Raw genomic sequence first — 17,884 nt, 5'->3', positions numbered from 1 at the left:
GATGAAAATGCAGAGGAAAACAGGAAAAGAAAATCCTTAGCTGTTGCTAGGCCCCTTGCCAAGCTCTTCTTGTAAAGTTAATTTGTCTTTGGTAGGTGATGGGCAGGATTTGGGGTGACTGAGCTTCTGCAGGAAGAAATGCAGGATGAACTATATATGTGTAGGGGTAGGGGGGAGGAGTAAGGTTACTAACCAAATGAAAGTAGCTTCTGAAATTTTTAGAAAATAATGTCATACGAGCTGTTTATAGTCCAATCTAATTCTAGCTTCAGTGGTGGGAGGAAGGGATGGAGGAGGGAGAGTGATTACACACAGAAAGAAGGGTGGGTAGCTTTGGAGAAATCTCCTAAGAAATATGATTATGCTCAGCCTGTATTCCCCACTTCTTGTCAGTGCATTAGAGTCAGGATACAACGATGGTGGGGTACACACGTGTGAGTGACCCAGATAGCTAAAGCCAGTGACCCTTCTCTTCAGTGTAGTCATCTTATAAGTGGCAATGCTAAATCATTCATGACCTCATGTGCTGCTTTTGGCAAGCGATTCCCTAATTGCTCCTGTTTTTGCATCGATTCTGCGCAGCGTGGAAAAGCGAGTCTCCAACTTGCTGGTGTATTTATTGACCATCGGGTCCCTCCTCAGCTTTCACCTTCCAGTCCTCGCCCACTCTATTTTGGGGGCAGGAAGTGGGAATCGCACCTGTTTCCTCTTCTCAAGCATGAGCTGGGCATTTTAACCGCCCCCTCTTTCCACCAAGCCAGGTGTTGGTGTTTGTGTGTTTTCCAGCTCACCATCCCTTCCCGCCGCCCCACTCCACCCCACCCACCCCCACGCATCCCTATTTCCGTGGGTGAGGACCCAGGAAGGTGATAAATCCACCCTCATACACCGGATCTCCAGCGCGCTACCTGCTTTGGAGAGCATCAGGCAGACCGCGCGGACCCACCTGCCTCCAAAGTTTGGGGCGTGGGAGAGCCAGGGCACGTGGCGTGTGGCTATGGCTCAGCCAAGGGGTCCGGAGCAGTCAGGGGAAGATGCCGCTGGAGATGGATTCACCGACGTCATCAGGAGCCGCGCTGGTAGGACCTTGCTGTTTTGCTTTTTAGCGTGGGGGTGTCGAGCGTTGCGGCTCCTCTCTGCAGAGGCTGTGCCCTAGAAGTTAGTACAGGGTTTCGGAAAGTTGTTGTGGCGAGGAGTGAAGGAGCAGCAGGGGACAATCACTACGCCCCCGAGCTTGGGAGGGTGGGTCCGAGGGAGGAGGGGGCGCCGCTCCTCGAAAAAGCCGAAACTCACGTTTTTCTTTTGGGTCAGGTAGATACTGGTGGGCGAATTTCTTTCTCTCTCTCTCTCTCTTTTTTTTTTTTTCAAGAAAGCCTCGGGATATTGGTTTTATTATAGGATGGTAACGTATTTTAAAAATGTAAAAGAATAAGCAGACTAATTTAAAAGAAATATTGTCGTAGTAATAGCCTTTGAGGAGAGAGGGGTGGGGAGGTGTGGGAAGGCCTGCTGGTCAGGGTGTGGCCAAGTGCTGAGTTAAGAAATCTGAGAAGTTTCACCTCACTTGTAGGAAAATGTCAGAAGGGCAGGGCAGGAAGGTTTGCGTGCCCAGAGCATAACTATAGGAGTTGAAAACCAGTAAAGAAGCAGGAATAAAAAGTCTAAGGTTTTTGCAGGTTACCACAGTGCCCTTTCATTTGTAAAGAATCTTCAAGTATTTGGTAGTCTGGCCTACATGTGCAAACACTTGTAAACTAGGATAGGTCTTTAAAGCTGTAAATGGAAGCAGCTGTTAAGCTTTACCAAAGGATGAAGTTTCAGCTGCTTGAATCCCTTCCTCTCACCCTTGGAAATGCACCAAATTGTGGACAGCAAAATTGTGTTGAATGTTGAAGAAGACAAAGGCATAAAGTTAATGTGCAAGTGTATTTCTGATAAGAAATTAAAGAAAATATCACAGTAGAAAGCAAACAAAAATGAGTAAGAAACAAAAATTGGTTATAAACTCCCCAAAAGGAGTTCAGAGCAGGATTTCTTTTCACAAGGAGTAAACTTGTATATGCAAGTAATGGTGCCCCTAAGTCAAAAAAGAATGGTACCTCTGACAATGCCTGGGAGGAATAGTTGTATCCAATTTTAACATCTCTCTTATCTTCTTTTCCTCATGCCATTACTTAACATGTTTCTCTGATTTTAAAGGGAAATAGGGTAAACTTTCCTAAATGGAATGCCCTTCTCATTCAACACATAGGATGAGAGAATTGGTTTTAAGTAATTACCTTAAAATAGCAATTTGAAAAGATACATTGGATAGTTTCATATATAGCTTTAAAATTGCTATTGTTTATACAGTTTATTAGACAAGTTCCTTGTAGCTATCATCTGAAATATGCAGAAGGGCATTTACTATAAATCTGTAACAGGGTATTATTTTGGGTAAAGTGTGTTAATTTAAGAATTCTACAAAGTATTTTTATATTGTGCTACTTCTACATTTGACAATGCATGAGAAAAGGAGAAAAAGATCTCCAAATTTATTTTTAATACTAGGTTTGTGTGGGTTCCTGTGTTGTGGAAATGGTTAGTTTAAATCCATCTCTAAGGAAAATTTGACCTTTCTATAACTTTGAATTCCACATCAGATATTACTTTTGAGTCACTTTAAAATGGAATTTTGTTGTTGTTGTTGCTGTTTACATTTGTGAAATTAAGCTTTTATTAGAACTGAGACTCCCCATGGGGTGAGTGGTAGGTAAGTCCAACAGGTTACTTTATTTTCACAACCCACCTTTTTCTTTTTGATAAGCCCTTACCTTTAAGGGTTTAGAGCCCATTAAATAAAAAAAAAAATTGCTTTGAATATTTTAGTTTCTGTACCTTCATGAAACCCGTATTTTCTGTATTTTTTTATAGGTTTTGATTTTGTTTTTAATTCTGAAGCACAAGGGGCATCTGCTATTAATAAATGCTTTTTGTAGCCAATTTCTATGCACAGGAAAAAAAATAATGTGGTGGGACTAACAGTAATGCCAAAAAAAAGCAAACCTAAGAACCTGTTATATGGTAATAAATAATTCTCCCCGCTACCACCCCTCCCCCTGACTTTCTCTCACATATTAGTCTTTCCTAGACCTAGTTAAATGACAAGGTAAATTTTACAATGCCTCAAAGGTTATAAAAATAAACTACATAAAATGATTGTTTTCAGTGGCACTATTGAATATTGTTTCTTACACTGTTAAAAAGTATAACTCATAAAAATTGAAGATACAAAGATAATTAAAATAAAAATTTAATAAATAGTCATACTTTATTACATGGATTTTTATACAGGTGTTCTTGATTCATCATTTGAAAAGTCTTAATAGTGTGGTACTTTGAGTATCTCTTAATTTTTCCTCTCACAACTGCTTATGCTTAACTCATCTTCAACAAGGACAATACTTGTACGTAGTTAATCTTTCCATACATGACCTCGATAATCATGGGAGTTCTATGCCTTGGATAAAAACTGTTAGAAAATGAATGGCTAGCCCCAATCAGAACTTTCACTCTGGTATAAAAATCAGCTATCTGGGAGTTCCCGTCATGGCTTAGTGGTTAATGAATCCAACTAGGAAGCATGAGATTGTGGGTTTGATCCCTGGCCTCGCTCAGTGGGTTAAGGATCCGGCTTTGTCGCGAGCTGTGGTGTAGGTCGAAGATGTGGCTCGGATCCTGAGTTGCTGTGGCTGTGGTGTAGGCTGGCAGCTACAGCTCCAATTAGACCCCTAGCCTGGGAACCTCCATATACTGCAGGTGCAGCCCTAGAAAAGACAAAAAAAAAAAAAACAACAAAAACAAAACAACAAAAAAAAGTCAGCTATCTTAAAAGTAAAATCTCAGCAATTAAAAGCATTTCAATACAGTATATTTACAACTGTCAGGTATTTTGTTTGTTGGTTTGTTTGGATACTCAAATACTGGCACTTGATCTCCTATTGATTGGGTATGCTTTCCTGTAGTTAGAAATAGCTCAGTGTAACATAAACAGCTCCATGCTGTTAATCTTTTTAAACCAGATGTAAATTAACTACCTCTGAATAGTTTTATGACTTGTATGTGTGTGTGGTTTGTATTCATTTGGCATCTCCTGGCACATCTTCCGATTTTTTACTGGCACAGAATCATGTATGAATAATTGAGCAAAGTGTACCTATGGATCTGTGTCATGAAAGTTTTTTTTTAACCTCTTTAACACTGAAAAAAATCAGGTATTTTCTTCAGAATAAAATTAGCTGAGCAGGTTTTGCTTTTTAAAAATGTATGTGTGTGTGTGTGACTGGGTCACTTTGCTGTACAGTAGAAATTGACAGAACACTGTAAACCAACTATTATGGAAAAATAAAAATCACTTTAAAAAGAAAAAAATAAAGCATAAGGAAGATTATTCTTAGTTATAGATCTTGGAGTCAGGTGTAACAGGATCTTTCTGGTGATCAGTTTTTCATAAATAGGCTCATATTTTGTTCCAAATTCCAACTATGGGAGATTATTACACCAAATTTTTGATATATTTGGTTATAAAGAGCCTATTGTAAAGGTTAACATATAAAAGTTAGGCCAAATGACTATTTTAAAAAGCACTTAGCTCATTTCTTTAGTATTTTAACTATGTTTATTAAAAACAAGAGTGCAGTATAAGTGGACTCTTTTCACTTTGAGCTAATGGGCTTAAATTATACCCTATTGCCACTAACAATTAGATACTCAGAACAAACTAAGAATCAAATTGGACAAAGATATTAAGGATTTTATAAGGAAAAACAAAAATCAGAAGATGTTTTGAATAACCATTATTTCATAACTGCCAATTATTTCAATTGGAAATATTTTCTTCCTGGCCATTTAGTATCTAAGGAGTCATTTGGTAATGAAGCCTGTATTTATCTAACCCTTGAAAATTACATGTTCATATCATGCTGAATAAGTAGGATAATTCATCATGCCTGTTTGCACGAGAACTACTTTGGTACTTAAAAAAACAAAACAAAAAAACAAAACAAAAAAAAACCTTTAGTGTTAAAATTTTGCTTTGCCTTAATATGTAAGGATTCCTCTCCACAGAGACCTTGTGAAGGAAATTGTAGTGAATACTTTTCACAGATAACAGTTTCTAAAGTATGTTGTACTATAGTGTAAGTTTTATTCTGTTTTAGGTAATTGGTATGACAGCATCGTGATTGCAAAAATAGATAGAGCTAAGGACTAGAAGACTGGAAAACCTTCCCTTTTCATTCTGGATTCTAAGGAGAACCTTGAGATTTATGGGGGCTAAAATATCATTTTATGCAAGTTATTTAACATTATACCAATGGTGTTTTCAAATCTAAGTATTAAATTTTCTCTGATACGACAATGGATTAAATGCAATCCTTTCCTCCAAGGCAGAAAACTGGAAATTTTCATATTGAGTTAATAAGTGCATTTAGTTTGAGACTGAGAACACCTTCTAAGTTTCTGCTTAAAAGTCTTGCATAAAGTTGATAACTTCTTCCAGTTGAATAAATTGAACAAATTTATCTTGACCTTCAGTAATTCTGAGCTCTGTGTCCCTCTGTGTAGAAATTCTGTTTTTTATTATAATGAAAATGAAAGTAACATCAATGAACGCTAATAGTTTTGTGAAAATGTGGTTAGTTATTGGGGAAATATCCAGTGATGTAGTAGAGACAGTTTGCACTGGCTCATTGGTGTCCAATTGCATGATTCCCTTCCTGTCTGCAGGTTGAGTGACAGCATTGTTGCTCTTTTGAAATCCGCATAGTGGGGTTACTCAAGACCATAGAAATAAGCAAATGCTACTAATCAGTACTTCTTATTTTTTTCTCTTGAGGAAACTAGAAATATTAATGATAGAAATTTAAGCTTGAAAAAGATCCATTATGTTGAGGCTGTGTGTCAGTTAGGTAAGCATTCTTCTGCATGCAATACAATACCCAGCTAACTGTGGTTTAACAAATCTTACCTAACAAGATAAGTGGAAGTAGGGTGCTCTGGTATTGGCTTGGCATCTCAGTGATATCAAGGCTAGTAGATCTGATGCTCTTGGCCTTTTCTTTGTGATTACAAGTGGAATGCTGCTATTCAGGTACCACTTGAGTCCAGAAGGACGGACAAGAAAACCACCAGTTACACATCTCTTCCAGACTCAACTCCAGCAGACTGTTGCTTATGTCTCATCCCAAACACTGTGTTCCTTGGCCATGCTTAACTGCAAATTATGCTAAGATTCTGTGAATATTTAGCTTTGATAACATCTAATGAATTTTAGTAAGAGAGTATCAAGGTAAGGGAATAGAGATCATGTTATGATTTTCCATTTCAGGGACTAGCTCAAATTATTTACTACTTCCTCTTTGTTTTTTTTTTTTTTTTTTTTTTTTTTTTGCTTTTTAGAACCGTACCCACAGCATGTGGGCATGTGGAGGTTCCCAGGCTAGGGGTCTAATCAGAGCTACAACTGCCAGCCTACGCCATAGCCATAGCAATGAAGGATCCAAGCCGTGTCTGTGACCTACACCATGGCAATGCCAGATCCTTGACCCACTGAGCTAGGCCATTGTTCCTAGTCAGATTCATTTCCACTGCATCACGACGGGAACTCCACTTCCTTTTTTTTAAATGATTTTTATTTTTTCTGTTATAGTTGGTTTACAGTGTTGTGTCAGTTTTCTACTGTACAGCAAAGTAACCCAGTCACACATACACATATACATTCTTTATCTCACATTATACTCCATCATGTTCCATCGCAAGTGACTAGATATAATTCCCTGTGCTATACAGCAGGATCTCATTGCTTATCCTTTCCAAATGCAATGGCTTGCATCCATTAACCCCAAGCTCCCAGTCCGTCCCATTCCCCCTCTCCCCCTTGGCAACCACAAGCCTGTTCTCTAAGTCCATGATTTTCTTTTCTGTGGAAAGGTTCATTTGTGCCCTATATTAGATTCCAGATATAAGCGATATCATACGGTATTTGCCTTTCTCGTTCTGACTTACTTCACTCAGTATGAGAGTCTCTAGTTCCATCCATGTTGCTGCAAATGGCATTATTTCGTTCTTTTTTATGGCTGAGTAGTATTCCATTGTGTATATATACCACTTCTTCCTAATCCAATCATCTGTTGATGGACATTTGGGTTGTTCCCATGTCTTGGCTATTGTGAATAGTGCTGCAATGAACATGCAGGTACAAGTGTCTTTTTTAAGGAAAGTTTTGTCCAGAAATATGCCCAAGAGTGGTAGTTCTATGTATAGATATCTAAGGTACCTCCATACTGTTCTCCATAGTGGTTGTACCAGTTTACATTCCCACCATCAGTGCAGGAGGGTTCCCTTTTCTCCACAGCCCCTCCAGCACTTGTTATTTGTGCATTTATGAATGATGGCCATTCCGACTGGTGGGAGGTGGTACCTCGTGGTGGTTTTGATTTGCATTTCTCTAATAATCAGGGAAGTTGAGCATTGTTTCAAGTGCTTGTTGGCCATCTGTATATCTTCCCTTGGAGAAATGTCTATTCAGGTGTTTTGCCCATTTTTCCATTGGGTTGTTGGTTTTTTTTGCTGTTGAGTTGTACAAGTTGCTTGTATATTTTAGAGATTAGGCCCTTGTCCGTTGCATCATTTGAAACTATTTTCTCCCATTCTGTAAGTTGTCCTTTTGTTTTCATTTTGGTTTCCTTTGCTGTGCAAAAGCTTGTCAGTTTCATTAGGTCGCATTGGTTTATTTTTGCTTTTATTACTGTTGCTTTGGGAGACTGACCTGAGAAAACGTTTGTAAGGTTGATGTCAGAGAATGTTTTGCCTATGTTCTCTTCCAGAAATTTGATGGTGTCTTGTCTTAGATTTAAGTCGTTCAGCCATTTTGAGTTTATTTTCATGCATGTTGTGAGGGTGTGTTCTAGTTTCATTGATTTGCATGCAGCTGTCCAGATTTACCAGCAATACTTGCTGAATAGACTGGCTTTTTCCCATTTTATGTTCTTGCCTCCCTTGTCAAAAATTGACCCTAGGTGTCTGGGTTTATTTCTGGGTTCTCTATTCTGTTCCATTGCTCGGTCTGTCTGTTTTGGTACCAGTACCACACTGTCTTGATTACTGTGGCTTTGTAGTATTGCCTAAACTGCTAGAGTTTTTGTCATGGTAGTGCATAGAGGGCTCTTTAAACCCTCAGCTGTTCATAAATATAAGATAGGTTTGGGTTGTGAGCTTTCACTGCTTTATCTCTTAAAACAAATGAAATCCATCATAGGGCAGGAATTTAGATTTAATAGCTGTGAATCTGTCCCTAGTTTAGGGACATTAATTCACCATTTCATTTCTGTTCTCAACTGAAACCTAACCTGTCTGATTGCTGGAAACTGGCATGCTATTTTAAGAATGGGCATAATTTCACCCTGACAGATGAGGGCAAGTGCAGGCAGGCCCAAAGACCAGTATGGTATATACATTGTGATTGTATGGGGCTAGATTTTAGTTGAAAGAAGCTGACTGGAATGGGCACTTATGAACACCTTCAGAACTTACTCTGTCATTATACTAACTGAAAACTGGTCTACTTGAAAAACAATTTTTGCTGTAAAATGCCCCTGTCTGCTGTGTCCCACCTCCACACTACTCTACTCCCATTGCCCTTTCTTGTAACATCATTTGAAGTAGTACTGAAAATGAGCCATCAGTTATGAATTTGTATTATTTAGGGTGGAAGAGTTCTGTTATCCTGTGTCTGTCCAAAGGAATTGTATTTCACTTGTTGAACCATCCAAAAAAAAAAAAAAGAAATAGAAAAAGAAAATATTTTGTCATATGAGTATATATGTCAAACATCATAATTTTACACAAATATATATGTTCTAACTCAAAGCAAATAGTAACAAGGATTCAGTGAAAGTTATGGGTTTGATAAAATTAAAGGGGAGCTGAATTTTAATCGAGTAAAACAACAACAGGTTTGATCTGGTGGATAAGTCACTGGATGTATTATGGTTATATGTTCTAAGTTCAATAATATTCATAAGGCTCAGGAGAATACTCATAATCAGGAATTAACATTTGTGCATGATTGGAGTAACTCTGCTCCTGGCAGTAATTTTATATACTGAGCAATATAACTACCTTTAGGATCTTTTTTTTTTTTTTTTTTTTTGCATGGGAATGCACAGTTTTTTGGGGATGTGTGGACCTGGAGGCTAGGTCTCCATCTGGAATTCCGATGAGCCCCCAGTTTTGAAAAGCTTTGGCTTTTATTCTTGGGGTTTTTTCAACTTGCTTTTCGTTTTTAATCACAGGAGCCTTCCTAGGTTGTTTGCTTGGTGGTGACTGTTGAAGTTCCTGTTTCTCCTATAATGAAAGTACATGAAAGATCAGTGGAAGTTCTCAGTTAACAAGCTTTCATGATTGGTACTTAAACAGAGCTTGTCTGTGCCCCTCCTCTAGATGCTATGATAGACAATGCAGTATCTATTGTGATAGAAATCAAAGAGCAACTATGAGTTGGAATCAAAGTAGAGATTAACCTGAAAATCAGGAATAGCTGCTTAAACTTATCTGAACATTAAGTTCAGATAATTAGTTATTCATATATAAATAATTAGTTCATTCATAATAATTAGTTATTAATATCTAAATATGAAATGATTTTCATTTGCATTCTTTCTCACATTCTTCTGAGATAACTTTTTTGCCCAAATTGGACTTTAGGGTGGGAGCAGGTGGAAAAAAGTTGTTCTTAGATGTAGATGTCACAAAGTGGCACATAGTTGGGGAAATGAAGCCCAAGAGTGTGTCCTGTTTGAAATGAAGAGTCAGAACTGGAGAAAGGATTCTTTAGAGCATGTACTTCTGATTATTTAGAGCCCCATTGTTCCTTGTTATATTGGAACAATGAATAATACTTCTTCTTATACTTCTTAACTCAAATTTTCTGCTCGAACCTAATAGGCGCTTTTTGTTCCACCAGTTTCAGAGCTTAGAAGCAAAGTATACACTCTATGATGATGTAGAAGATTTGGAGAGGGAATAAAGCTCTATCGTGAAGGAGACTTCATAAAATTCAGGATTCTGATATATGTAGCAAGATTTAATGCAGTCAAATAGAACTAGATTCTTTGTCATTTTATCTGTAGTTACCACTACACCAAAAAAAATAAAAATAAAAAAATAAAAAAGCAGAGAGGGTGTAGCTATTTCTCTTATCTTCCTATTCTTTTTTCTTCCTCTTATCCTTCCTATTTCCTTCTTAAACCTCATCGTCACTCCTTTTAGAACTGAAGTTAATGCTACTATCAGTACTGTACCAGAATTAAATTGTGATATCAGTGGACTCCTTTGGAATGGCTTGATTACTTTGCTACAATTTTTTAGCATTTGGCCCATGGGAAAATATGTTCCAAGTTTCATGATACCAACTTTAAATTCAATTTTCAGATAAATGTTGTACAAATTTTGGACTGCCTGCATGCATGTCATTTTATAACATAACTGCTATATTTAAAATTTTTGGCTCCTAAAATATTAGGTTTGTGAATTGATACAAGTACTGTCTGATGTGGTTAACAGAAACATCCAAGACACACCAATCTTAGTTCTGTAGTGCAGTGGCTCTCAAAATTGAGTGTGTATCAGAAGTCCCTGGAGGGCTTAAGCATAAATCGAGGTTCCTCACCCTCAGTGTTGCTGATTCAGTAGTTGTAAAGTAGAATTTGAGAATCTGCATTTCTCACAAGTTCCCAAGTGTTAACTGATCCTACTGCTCTAACTTTGAGAAACACTGCTGTATTACAAAGTTAGGGAGAAATTAGTGAATCATAATTCAGTAATTGTGATTGTGAACTGGTTGGAAAACATGGAGTGTGCAGTTCTTTGTTCCAGGAAACAAAGAACAACGTAACACTGTTGAGAGCTACTGAAGTTGTAGTTGCTTCTCCTACTGTCAGTCCCAGTAACATTAATATGAATCATCCCTTAATCCTTTCTGGCTTAACATCTATCTGTATGTTTAAAGGAGAAGGCCGGCACAATTGACATGACTGAAGGTATCTATAGATATGAGTACTTGTTAATTTGAACTTAATAATAAATTCTATGTATTCTTTGTCCCTTACTTTCAAAATGATATTTATTAAATCAGATATAACTAATTTTATATGATGTTTGTGCTTGGTTGGTGTCACTGGTTAAACATGTGAAATGGCCCAAGTTGTTTGCCCATACCAAGTGTTTTCCCTTGATGTTCTGCTTTGCCAGGAGTGCAGCATAGCCTCCCTCTACCCTTAAGTCCCCCAAACATACTCTTAACCATTAAAGGTAGGTAGATGTAGAATGTGTTTTTAATTCACCAGCCAAAATTATTTTAATTAATACTTTACTACCTGCCACAATAAGTCATTCTTTAACTTAAATTCTTCCTTAAGTTGTCCTCTACTTTTGAACTTTAACAATATTTCCCGCCTTGTTCTTCATGGAATTTCATGTGCTATTAATATTATTTGATGATCAAATAATTTGGGACACATGGGTTAAATTTAACAAATTTAATGCCTGATGTCTGAGAATTTTTATTATGCTTAAAGTATATGATAAAACTTGAACACTGGAGTTTTCCAAACTTAGCGTATCATGAACTTTTTTTTTTTTTTTTGAGAAGCGTTATGTGGATTTTTGCTTCATGGTACCCAATTATGGAAATAAAAGGTGTAGATAGGTATAAATTAGTATGTATTAACCCATTGATCCACTGGTTTATTCAGCTAAATTGTCTGGTTTGAAACACCCTTCCATTACACACTGCTCATTGTTTCCTCTAAAGGCTCTGAAACCTTGGTCCTTCATGAAAATCTTGAGTGCTAAGAATCATTCTGTTTTTTAAAAAATAAATAGCGTTTATTTTTTGTACTGATTACTGACAATGTTCCATAAAAAATTGACAGAATATAAATAAAAATCACAAAATAATACTCATCTAAGCTATTAATATAGTGATTTGTATGTGCATGTGTGTATATATTTACACATACACACATGCACATACATACAGAGGCACATCGTATGATTAATACTGTATATGTGCATTTTATATAAATGGGTAAGTTATTGGTCTTAATAGATGATAATTAAGTGTGAAATACTGATATGTGGATATAAACATAATGTACATACTATTTTGTAATTCTGTAATGTTTACAATTATTTTGTATATCAATGTAATATGAAACTAACACCACGTCATTACCTTTTCTTTGATAACATACACTGTAATCAGTTGTGAGTGAGATAAAAGAATCATGGAGTTAGAATTTAGAAGGAGCTATGTACCAGTGCCCTCAGAGACTTTGAAACTACCATACAGTATGTTATGGGAAGAGTTGGAGCTGAGATTTCACATCCACCCATGAAAAGATATTTGTTTTGCAAAATATGTTGTATAAATGTGGTTTCTACCCTGACTTGGTTACATAAATAGATGAATCATGTAAATCTTGTTAAACTTTTCTGTTGGGGGTTCCCTCTGTGGCACAAGGAAATCAGCAGCATCTTAGGAATGCTGGGAGGAAGTTTTGATCCCCGGCCAGCACAGTGGGTTAAGATTCCCATGTAGCCACAGCTGCAGCTTAGGTCACAACTACGACTTGGATCTAGTCCTTGGTCTGGGAACTCCATATGCCATGGGGCGACCAAAAAAGGAAAAAAAAAAACCTTCCGTTTTTAAATGACAGGGACTGAATCAATTCCTTATCATCCAGAGGTACACATAAAAGGAAATAATAGATTTAAAAAACTTTGCAGAATGAAACTTAGTGGCTAAGAAGCAATACATTCCAGGCTTGGCACGTAGCTCAAAGAAACATCAAAATAAGGTGAAAAAGTCTAATTTCTGTAATGTAACCAATAAAGGTTTAACAGGAACAAACACTGATAGAAGGTTCAGATGTAGCAGTGTATAAAGAGGGCTGATGGAGAGGAGTGCTCTTTGGATACATGGCACCATAGTTTGTCAAGTGATTTGAAATGGAGAGTATTTTTATCATTACATTAACTTTAATAAGATGGCAGTGTGAATTTGAGAACTGACTTGAAAACGTGAAAAGTAATACAAATAATTGATATTTTACTCTAGAATAATTTTACTAAATCTTTTCTATCAGGACATTTGTGATTTGTTTTAAAATTAAGAATCAGACTTGGCAGTATTTGTCTTGGCCATATATAAGGTAAAATACATTGAATTACTCATTAACATACATTAATCACCTTAAAATCTCTAAATGCGTTTTCTCTCAAATTATGCATGGTGAAATACTGAGGTCATGTAAGTAGTGTAGGTTTGAGAATGGACTGGTTTTGAATCACAAGTGGAAATCTCTTAGGAAGAGAGTTTCTAAAACGATCCCCATGAGACAACATATTATTAATCATAGATCGTCAAATGTGAGAGAAACGCTTACTTTTTCATTTCATAGAAATACATGTTTCACAGTCGAATAGCTATTTTATTCTCTAATATATTAAGTCAATTACAGTTTTGTTCAGAGTAATGGTCATACTACAGATACTTCTTAAAGATTTGGATTAAAATGACAGATATAAAACATTTAATTTACTCATTGAATTAAAACAATGGCAATATCTTTAAAAATATTTATTTGAACAAATCAAATTAAAAAGTAATTAAAAAGCTGCATGTTGGATACTATAATTAGATATAGAAAGATAAGTCAGGTTATGCTAACACATAGAATAAATCATTTATTTTGTGTTTTATTCCTATTCATAAAAATCAGAACTTAAAAAGAACTGCTATTTTTTCAGAAAAAATAATGCAATATCTTGAATTCACTCTCTTGCCATTTCCCCTATTTTTTTCATCCCTTCTGATATTCGGCAATGTTTACATTAAAACTAGTGAGGAAGTTGTGTTCAAGAAGTCCATGGAACTTATTAGAAAAAGGAACAGAAACTGTCATTTTTAATTCAACCAGATTAGTTTTGGAAAATCATAGTTATGAATAGCTATGATTCCCCAGTGTTTATGGAATATATCAATAAATTAACATATGAGCCCTCTGAAATATTCCCATAAATTAGAGTGGGTTATCTATTTAATGAATTTTTCTTCTTGGCCACATGTTAAAGCTGTAGAGTTTTTTTTTTTTTCCTCCCAAGTCTATGTTCTTTATTATTAATTTATTTATTTTTGCTTCTTAGGGCTGCACTTGTAGCATATGGAAGTTCTTAGGCTAGGTGTCGAATCACAGCGACAGCTGCCAGCCTACACCACAGCCACAGCAACATGGGTCTGAGCCCGATCTGCACCACAACGGGAATTCCTATGTTCTTTTTTAGAAGAATAAAGATGTTCACTTGTTTGTTTTCATTTGAACCTGTAGGGTGCACAGTAAGTTGGGGGCTTACATTGTATGCTCACATTCTTGAATGCTTATATCTAAAAGTGAGTGTAGGTATATGAAATAAGCTGATTCAACCCCAGTGATAAAAATGACCTAGGGAACTTAAAAGTCTCCCTCCTTATTCTTACCAACTAGCCACAAAGAAATGCTTCTTCCCTTAGGTCCTTGGGGGAGGAAATAATCCATTAATCTCATCTTTTGTTGTGAATGTTATTTCCACATTGCTGCTTTCCCCCATCTTACTCTTTTTGCATACTTTTTACCCTATTATACCTAACACTCCAATACAACTGGACTGTTCTTTGATTTGTAGTGGGATTTGATTTAATGAGTTTAGAGATTATAAGTAGAAAAGAAGAAAGGCATGACATTAAAGCCAAGATAACAGTGAGATTTCAGTACATACTGCTTTAAAACATCAATAAAGCACCTATTGAACATTCACAGTCTCCCTCTTACCAAACTGAGACAAACCTATTTCCAACACGATGTTGCAGAAGTAACTATAAATTAGGTGTTGTGGATTTGGTAGGCAAGTGTTCTAATTTGAAGATTTTTTAAAGCCAACATTAGAACTCTGCTGTCCTTAAATGAGTTTATGTTGTACCTGAAGATGAAACATCATCTTTGGGACCCTGGACTCAGTGGATTTTGTACAGAAGGAATTGAAAGAGGTAGAAAAGATAAGTAGTCATGGGAGGCTTCTCGAAAAGAGAATGGGTGATGCTGGCATGGTAAAAGCGTAGCCTATAGCATCATGGAATAGTGAAAGAATATGCAGATCAAGTTCTAAAGTTTTGTTCTTTTTTAAAACAGAAGTTCAGAAAAAGACGGAATATTGCCATGTTGAGGTGGTTTAAAGGCCTTGGTTTTGGAAAGCAAGGCAGGAATCCAAATTAGTATTACTGAAAGTAAGATTGTGTTGTAGGCAGAAAGAAACTCTTGGAAACTTTATTTTAATTTGGTTACTTTAACAATTATTTTTATCTCCTGAATGAGGTTTTTAATATATAACTATTTATACAATACATAAATTCATATTAATACATGTTTTGAGGGGCTGCTTGAAAGTCTTCCACTATGAAGAATACATATTTAAAGATTTTTTTTTCCCCCCACCGGACCATCAAAATTTTTTTCAGGTGGTATGATTTAAAGAAAGGTCATTTATTGAGTCAGATAACTATGAGTAAGTATGAGTGTATTTCATCACTCATTTCTTAAATAGTCTCATTCTGAGAAAAAAATGCTAAATATGAGGGAATTTAGGAAATATCTTCTGTTTTGTGCAGAAGTAACTCAGTGTGGTCGATCTGTGATGTGTTGCCCAGGTTCCCCTTCATAGAGTAGGATTTACTCAACCTGACAAAAGTGCTATTGGTGGACAACCTTCAGCTGTGAGCCCTCGCAGGAATTGCTTGAGCTGCGGACCTTGGGTCAAGCCACTTTCTTGTGCTTGCCTCATTCAGAGACTCATCTAGAAGGGAATATAGAGGCCTTTGAAAGTTCAGACTACTCTGTAGGAGCCATTCTAGCTGTGAAACTTGCTTTAGGGATGGCAGGAGTTGCTGTTGGGCTTGATAGTGTAGTGAATTTCACTCCACTATTGATTCTTTTTCTTCACTCTGTAGGTGTTGAACCCAAGGGTACATCTTAATAAATAGCCTAAATTTTCTACAAGGGTTGGATTCCCAGTGAACCCAACCTACAATAATAGTAAATAAGTTGGCTGAGAATTCTAAAATAAAGTAATTTTAGACTTGAGACAAAACATGAAAAGTAGACTTTACTCAAAATTTGAGTCTTGAATTTTGTACCAGACCAGTCCATTGTATGCTTTGCTATCAGATGCATCACTGTTATGACACAGATAAAATAGTAACCTTGGATGGTATAATGTTGTATATATAATAAATAATACTGATCTGCACACATTTATTGTCCTCATTGACCCAAGATTGACCCTTGCCTTCAAAAAACATTGTTTGTATTTAGTGTTTCCTAGATTGGGAAGTTTCTTGTCACCAAAAAGCCCTGTATATAGGATCCATATCACTTTCTTATGGGCATAGTAAACTACCTCCTTTTCAATTCTTTTCTATCCTACTTTTCAAAGCACTTATTTGTTTCTTAATGCACCACTATCTTTAAAATTTTTTAAATAGTAGAAGATCTGCATTTTAATTAGATAGAATCTACTTTTAAAGTCAGTTGAAGAATTTTCTAGGATGAAACATCTGTAATATCCAAAGGTGTCTGGCCTAGGGCAGAAAAAGTAGGAGTGCACATCTGTATTATTGCCATCATCAGAAAATGAAGTCCTATTAAAAACATGTTCATAATGTGCTCTACTCTCTAGGAAGCAAAAGTTTATATCCTGGAAAACTACTAGCATTTCTTATAGGCAATAAAAATTTCATGACAGCCTAGACCTGCGATATTAAGCATATGCTCAGACATCTTAAAAATGTTATTACTGATTAATCTATAGTTATAAATAACTTTCATTGGCCCTACTTGCCTAAATAAATATGGTAATTTACGGTTTATGTTGTTTCACACAAATATTGCCCCTGCCTTTTGTCTAAAAGTGAAGTTATTCTTACATGCCATGTAGTTTTACAAAAATATTTAGATAGGATGAAGGAAGTTCCCAGAAGTAGAAATATCACTGCACAAAATGGCCTCATCTGTAAATGTTAATCCTAATTGATACTATATAATACGTAAACAGGAGCATATTTCCTAAATAATATTAAATAAATTGACATTAAAAGTTAAAGTAATCCAATTCTTTACCAAATGAAATACTTTTTCATTATTTATACATAAATTGTCAAACTTAAAATGACAGAATAATTCTGCCACAAAATGAATTTGATATAAAAAACTAAACTAGAACAGTAATAAAGAAAATACAAAGAATTACTGAGTTTTGCTTCATTAAAAATACTTATATTTTATTGCACATTACTTTTTAGCATTTGCTAACCATGCAAAGTACACAAGGTTGTAGATTCAGAAAGGTTTTCTGAGTTCTTCTAATAATGATAAATCAGAAAACATGTAAATATAATCAATAATGCATTTTTATTGTGCATGCAATAAAATATAATGCAATCGTAAGAGTAATTGATGTATTTTCTAAATTCATTGACAAAATTGGTGATTAATCAACATGTGCAATATTTGTGTGTGTAAAGAGTAACATCAAATGTGGAAATGGGAGAGATTGTCTGGAAGTAATTGTGGACAATCCATGGGTAGTGAGGTTTTAAGGGCTGTTACTATTTCCTTGTCAGTTCCATGTGTAGTTTCATTGTTCAAAGAAATGGATATTATTTCTCTATTGTTCAGAAACTTCAAAATTTTATGCCTCAAATGTAACCTTTGTTCTGAAGGCATGTACTTCATAATAGAGGTAAGGCCATGTT

The 17,884-nt window shown here is 35.9% G+C and overlaps 1 protein-coding gene across 7 annotated transcripts in view; it reads left to right on the top strand.

The window, feature by feature from the left end:
* DMD (dystrophin) overlaps positions 838–17,884 on the top strand; it is a 2,622,506-nt gene continuing 2,605,459 nt past the window's right edge. For 3 of the 7 annotated variants that reach the window (XM_021079551.1, XM_021079550.1, XM_021079544.1), the window contains exon 1: positions 838–1,079. In XM_021079551.1, coding sequence (XP_020935210.1) covers positions 998–1,079 — 82 coding nt within the window. In that variant the 5' untranslated portion in view covers positions 838–997. The remainder of the gene's footprint in view (positions 1,080–17,884) is intronic. The other 4 variants (XM_021079543.1, XM_021079554.1, XM_021079549.1 and 1 more) reach the window with 2 other exon arrangements.

Source organism: Sus scrofa, chromosome X (genome assembly GCF_000003025.6).
Source record: "Sus scrofa isolate TJ Tabasco breed Duroc chromosome X, Sscrofa11.1, whole genome shotgun sequence".
NCBI lineage: Eukaryota > Metazoa > Chordata > Mammalia > Artiodactyla > Suidae > Sus > Sus scrofa.
Note: the sequence above shows the minus strand (reverse complement) of the source record. Positions and strands in the feature narration are given on the sequence as shown.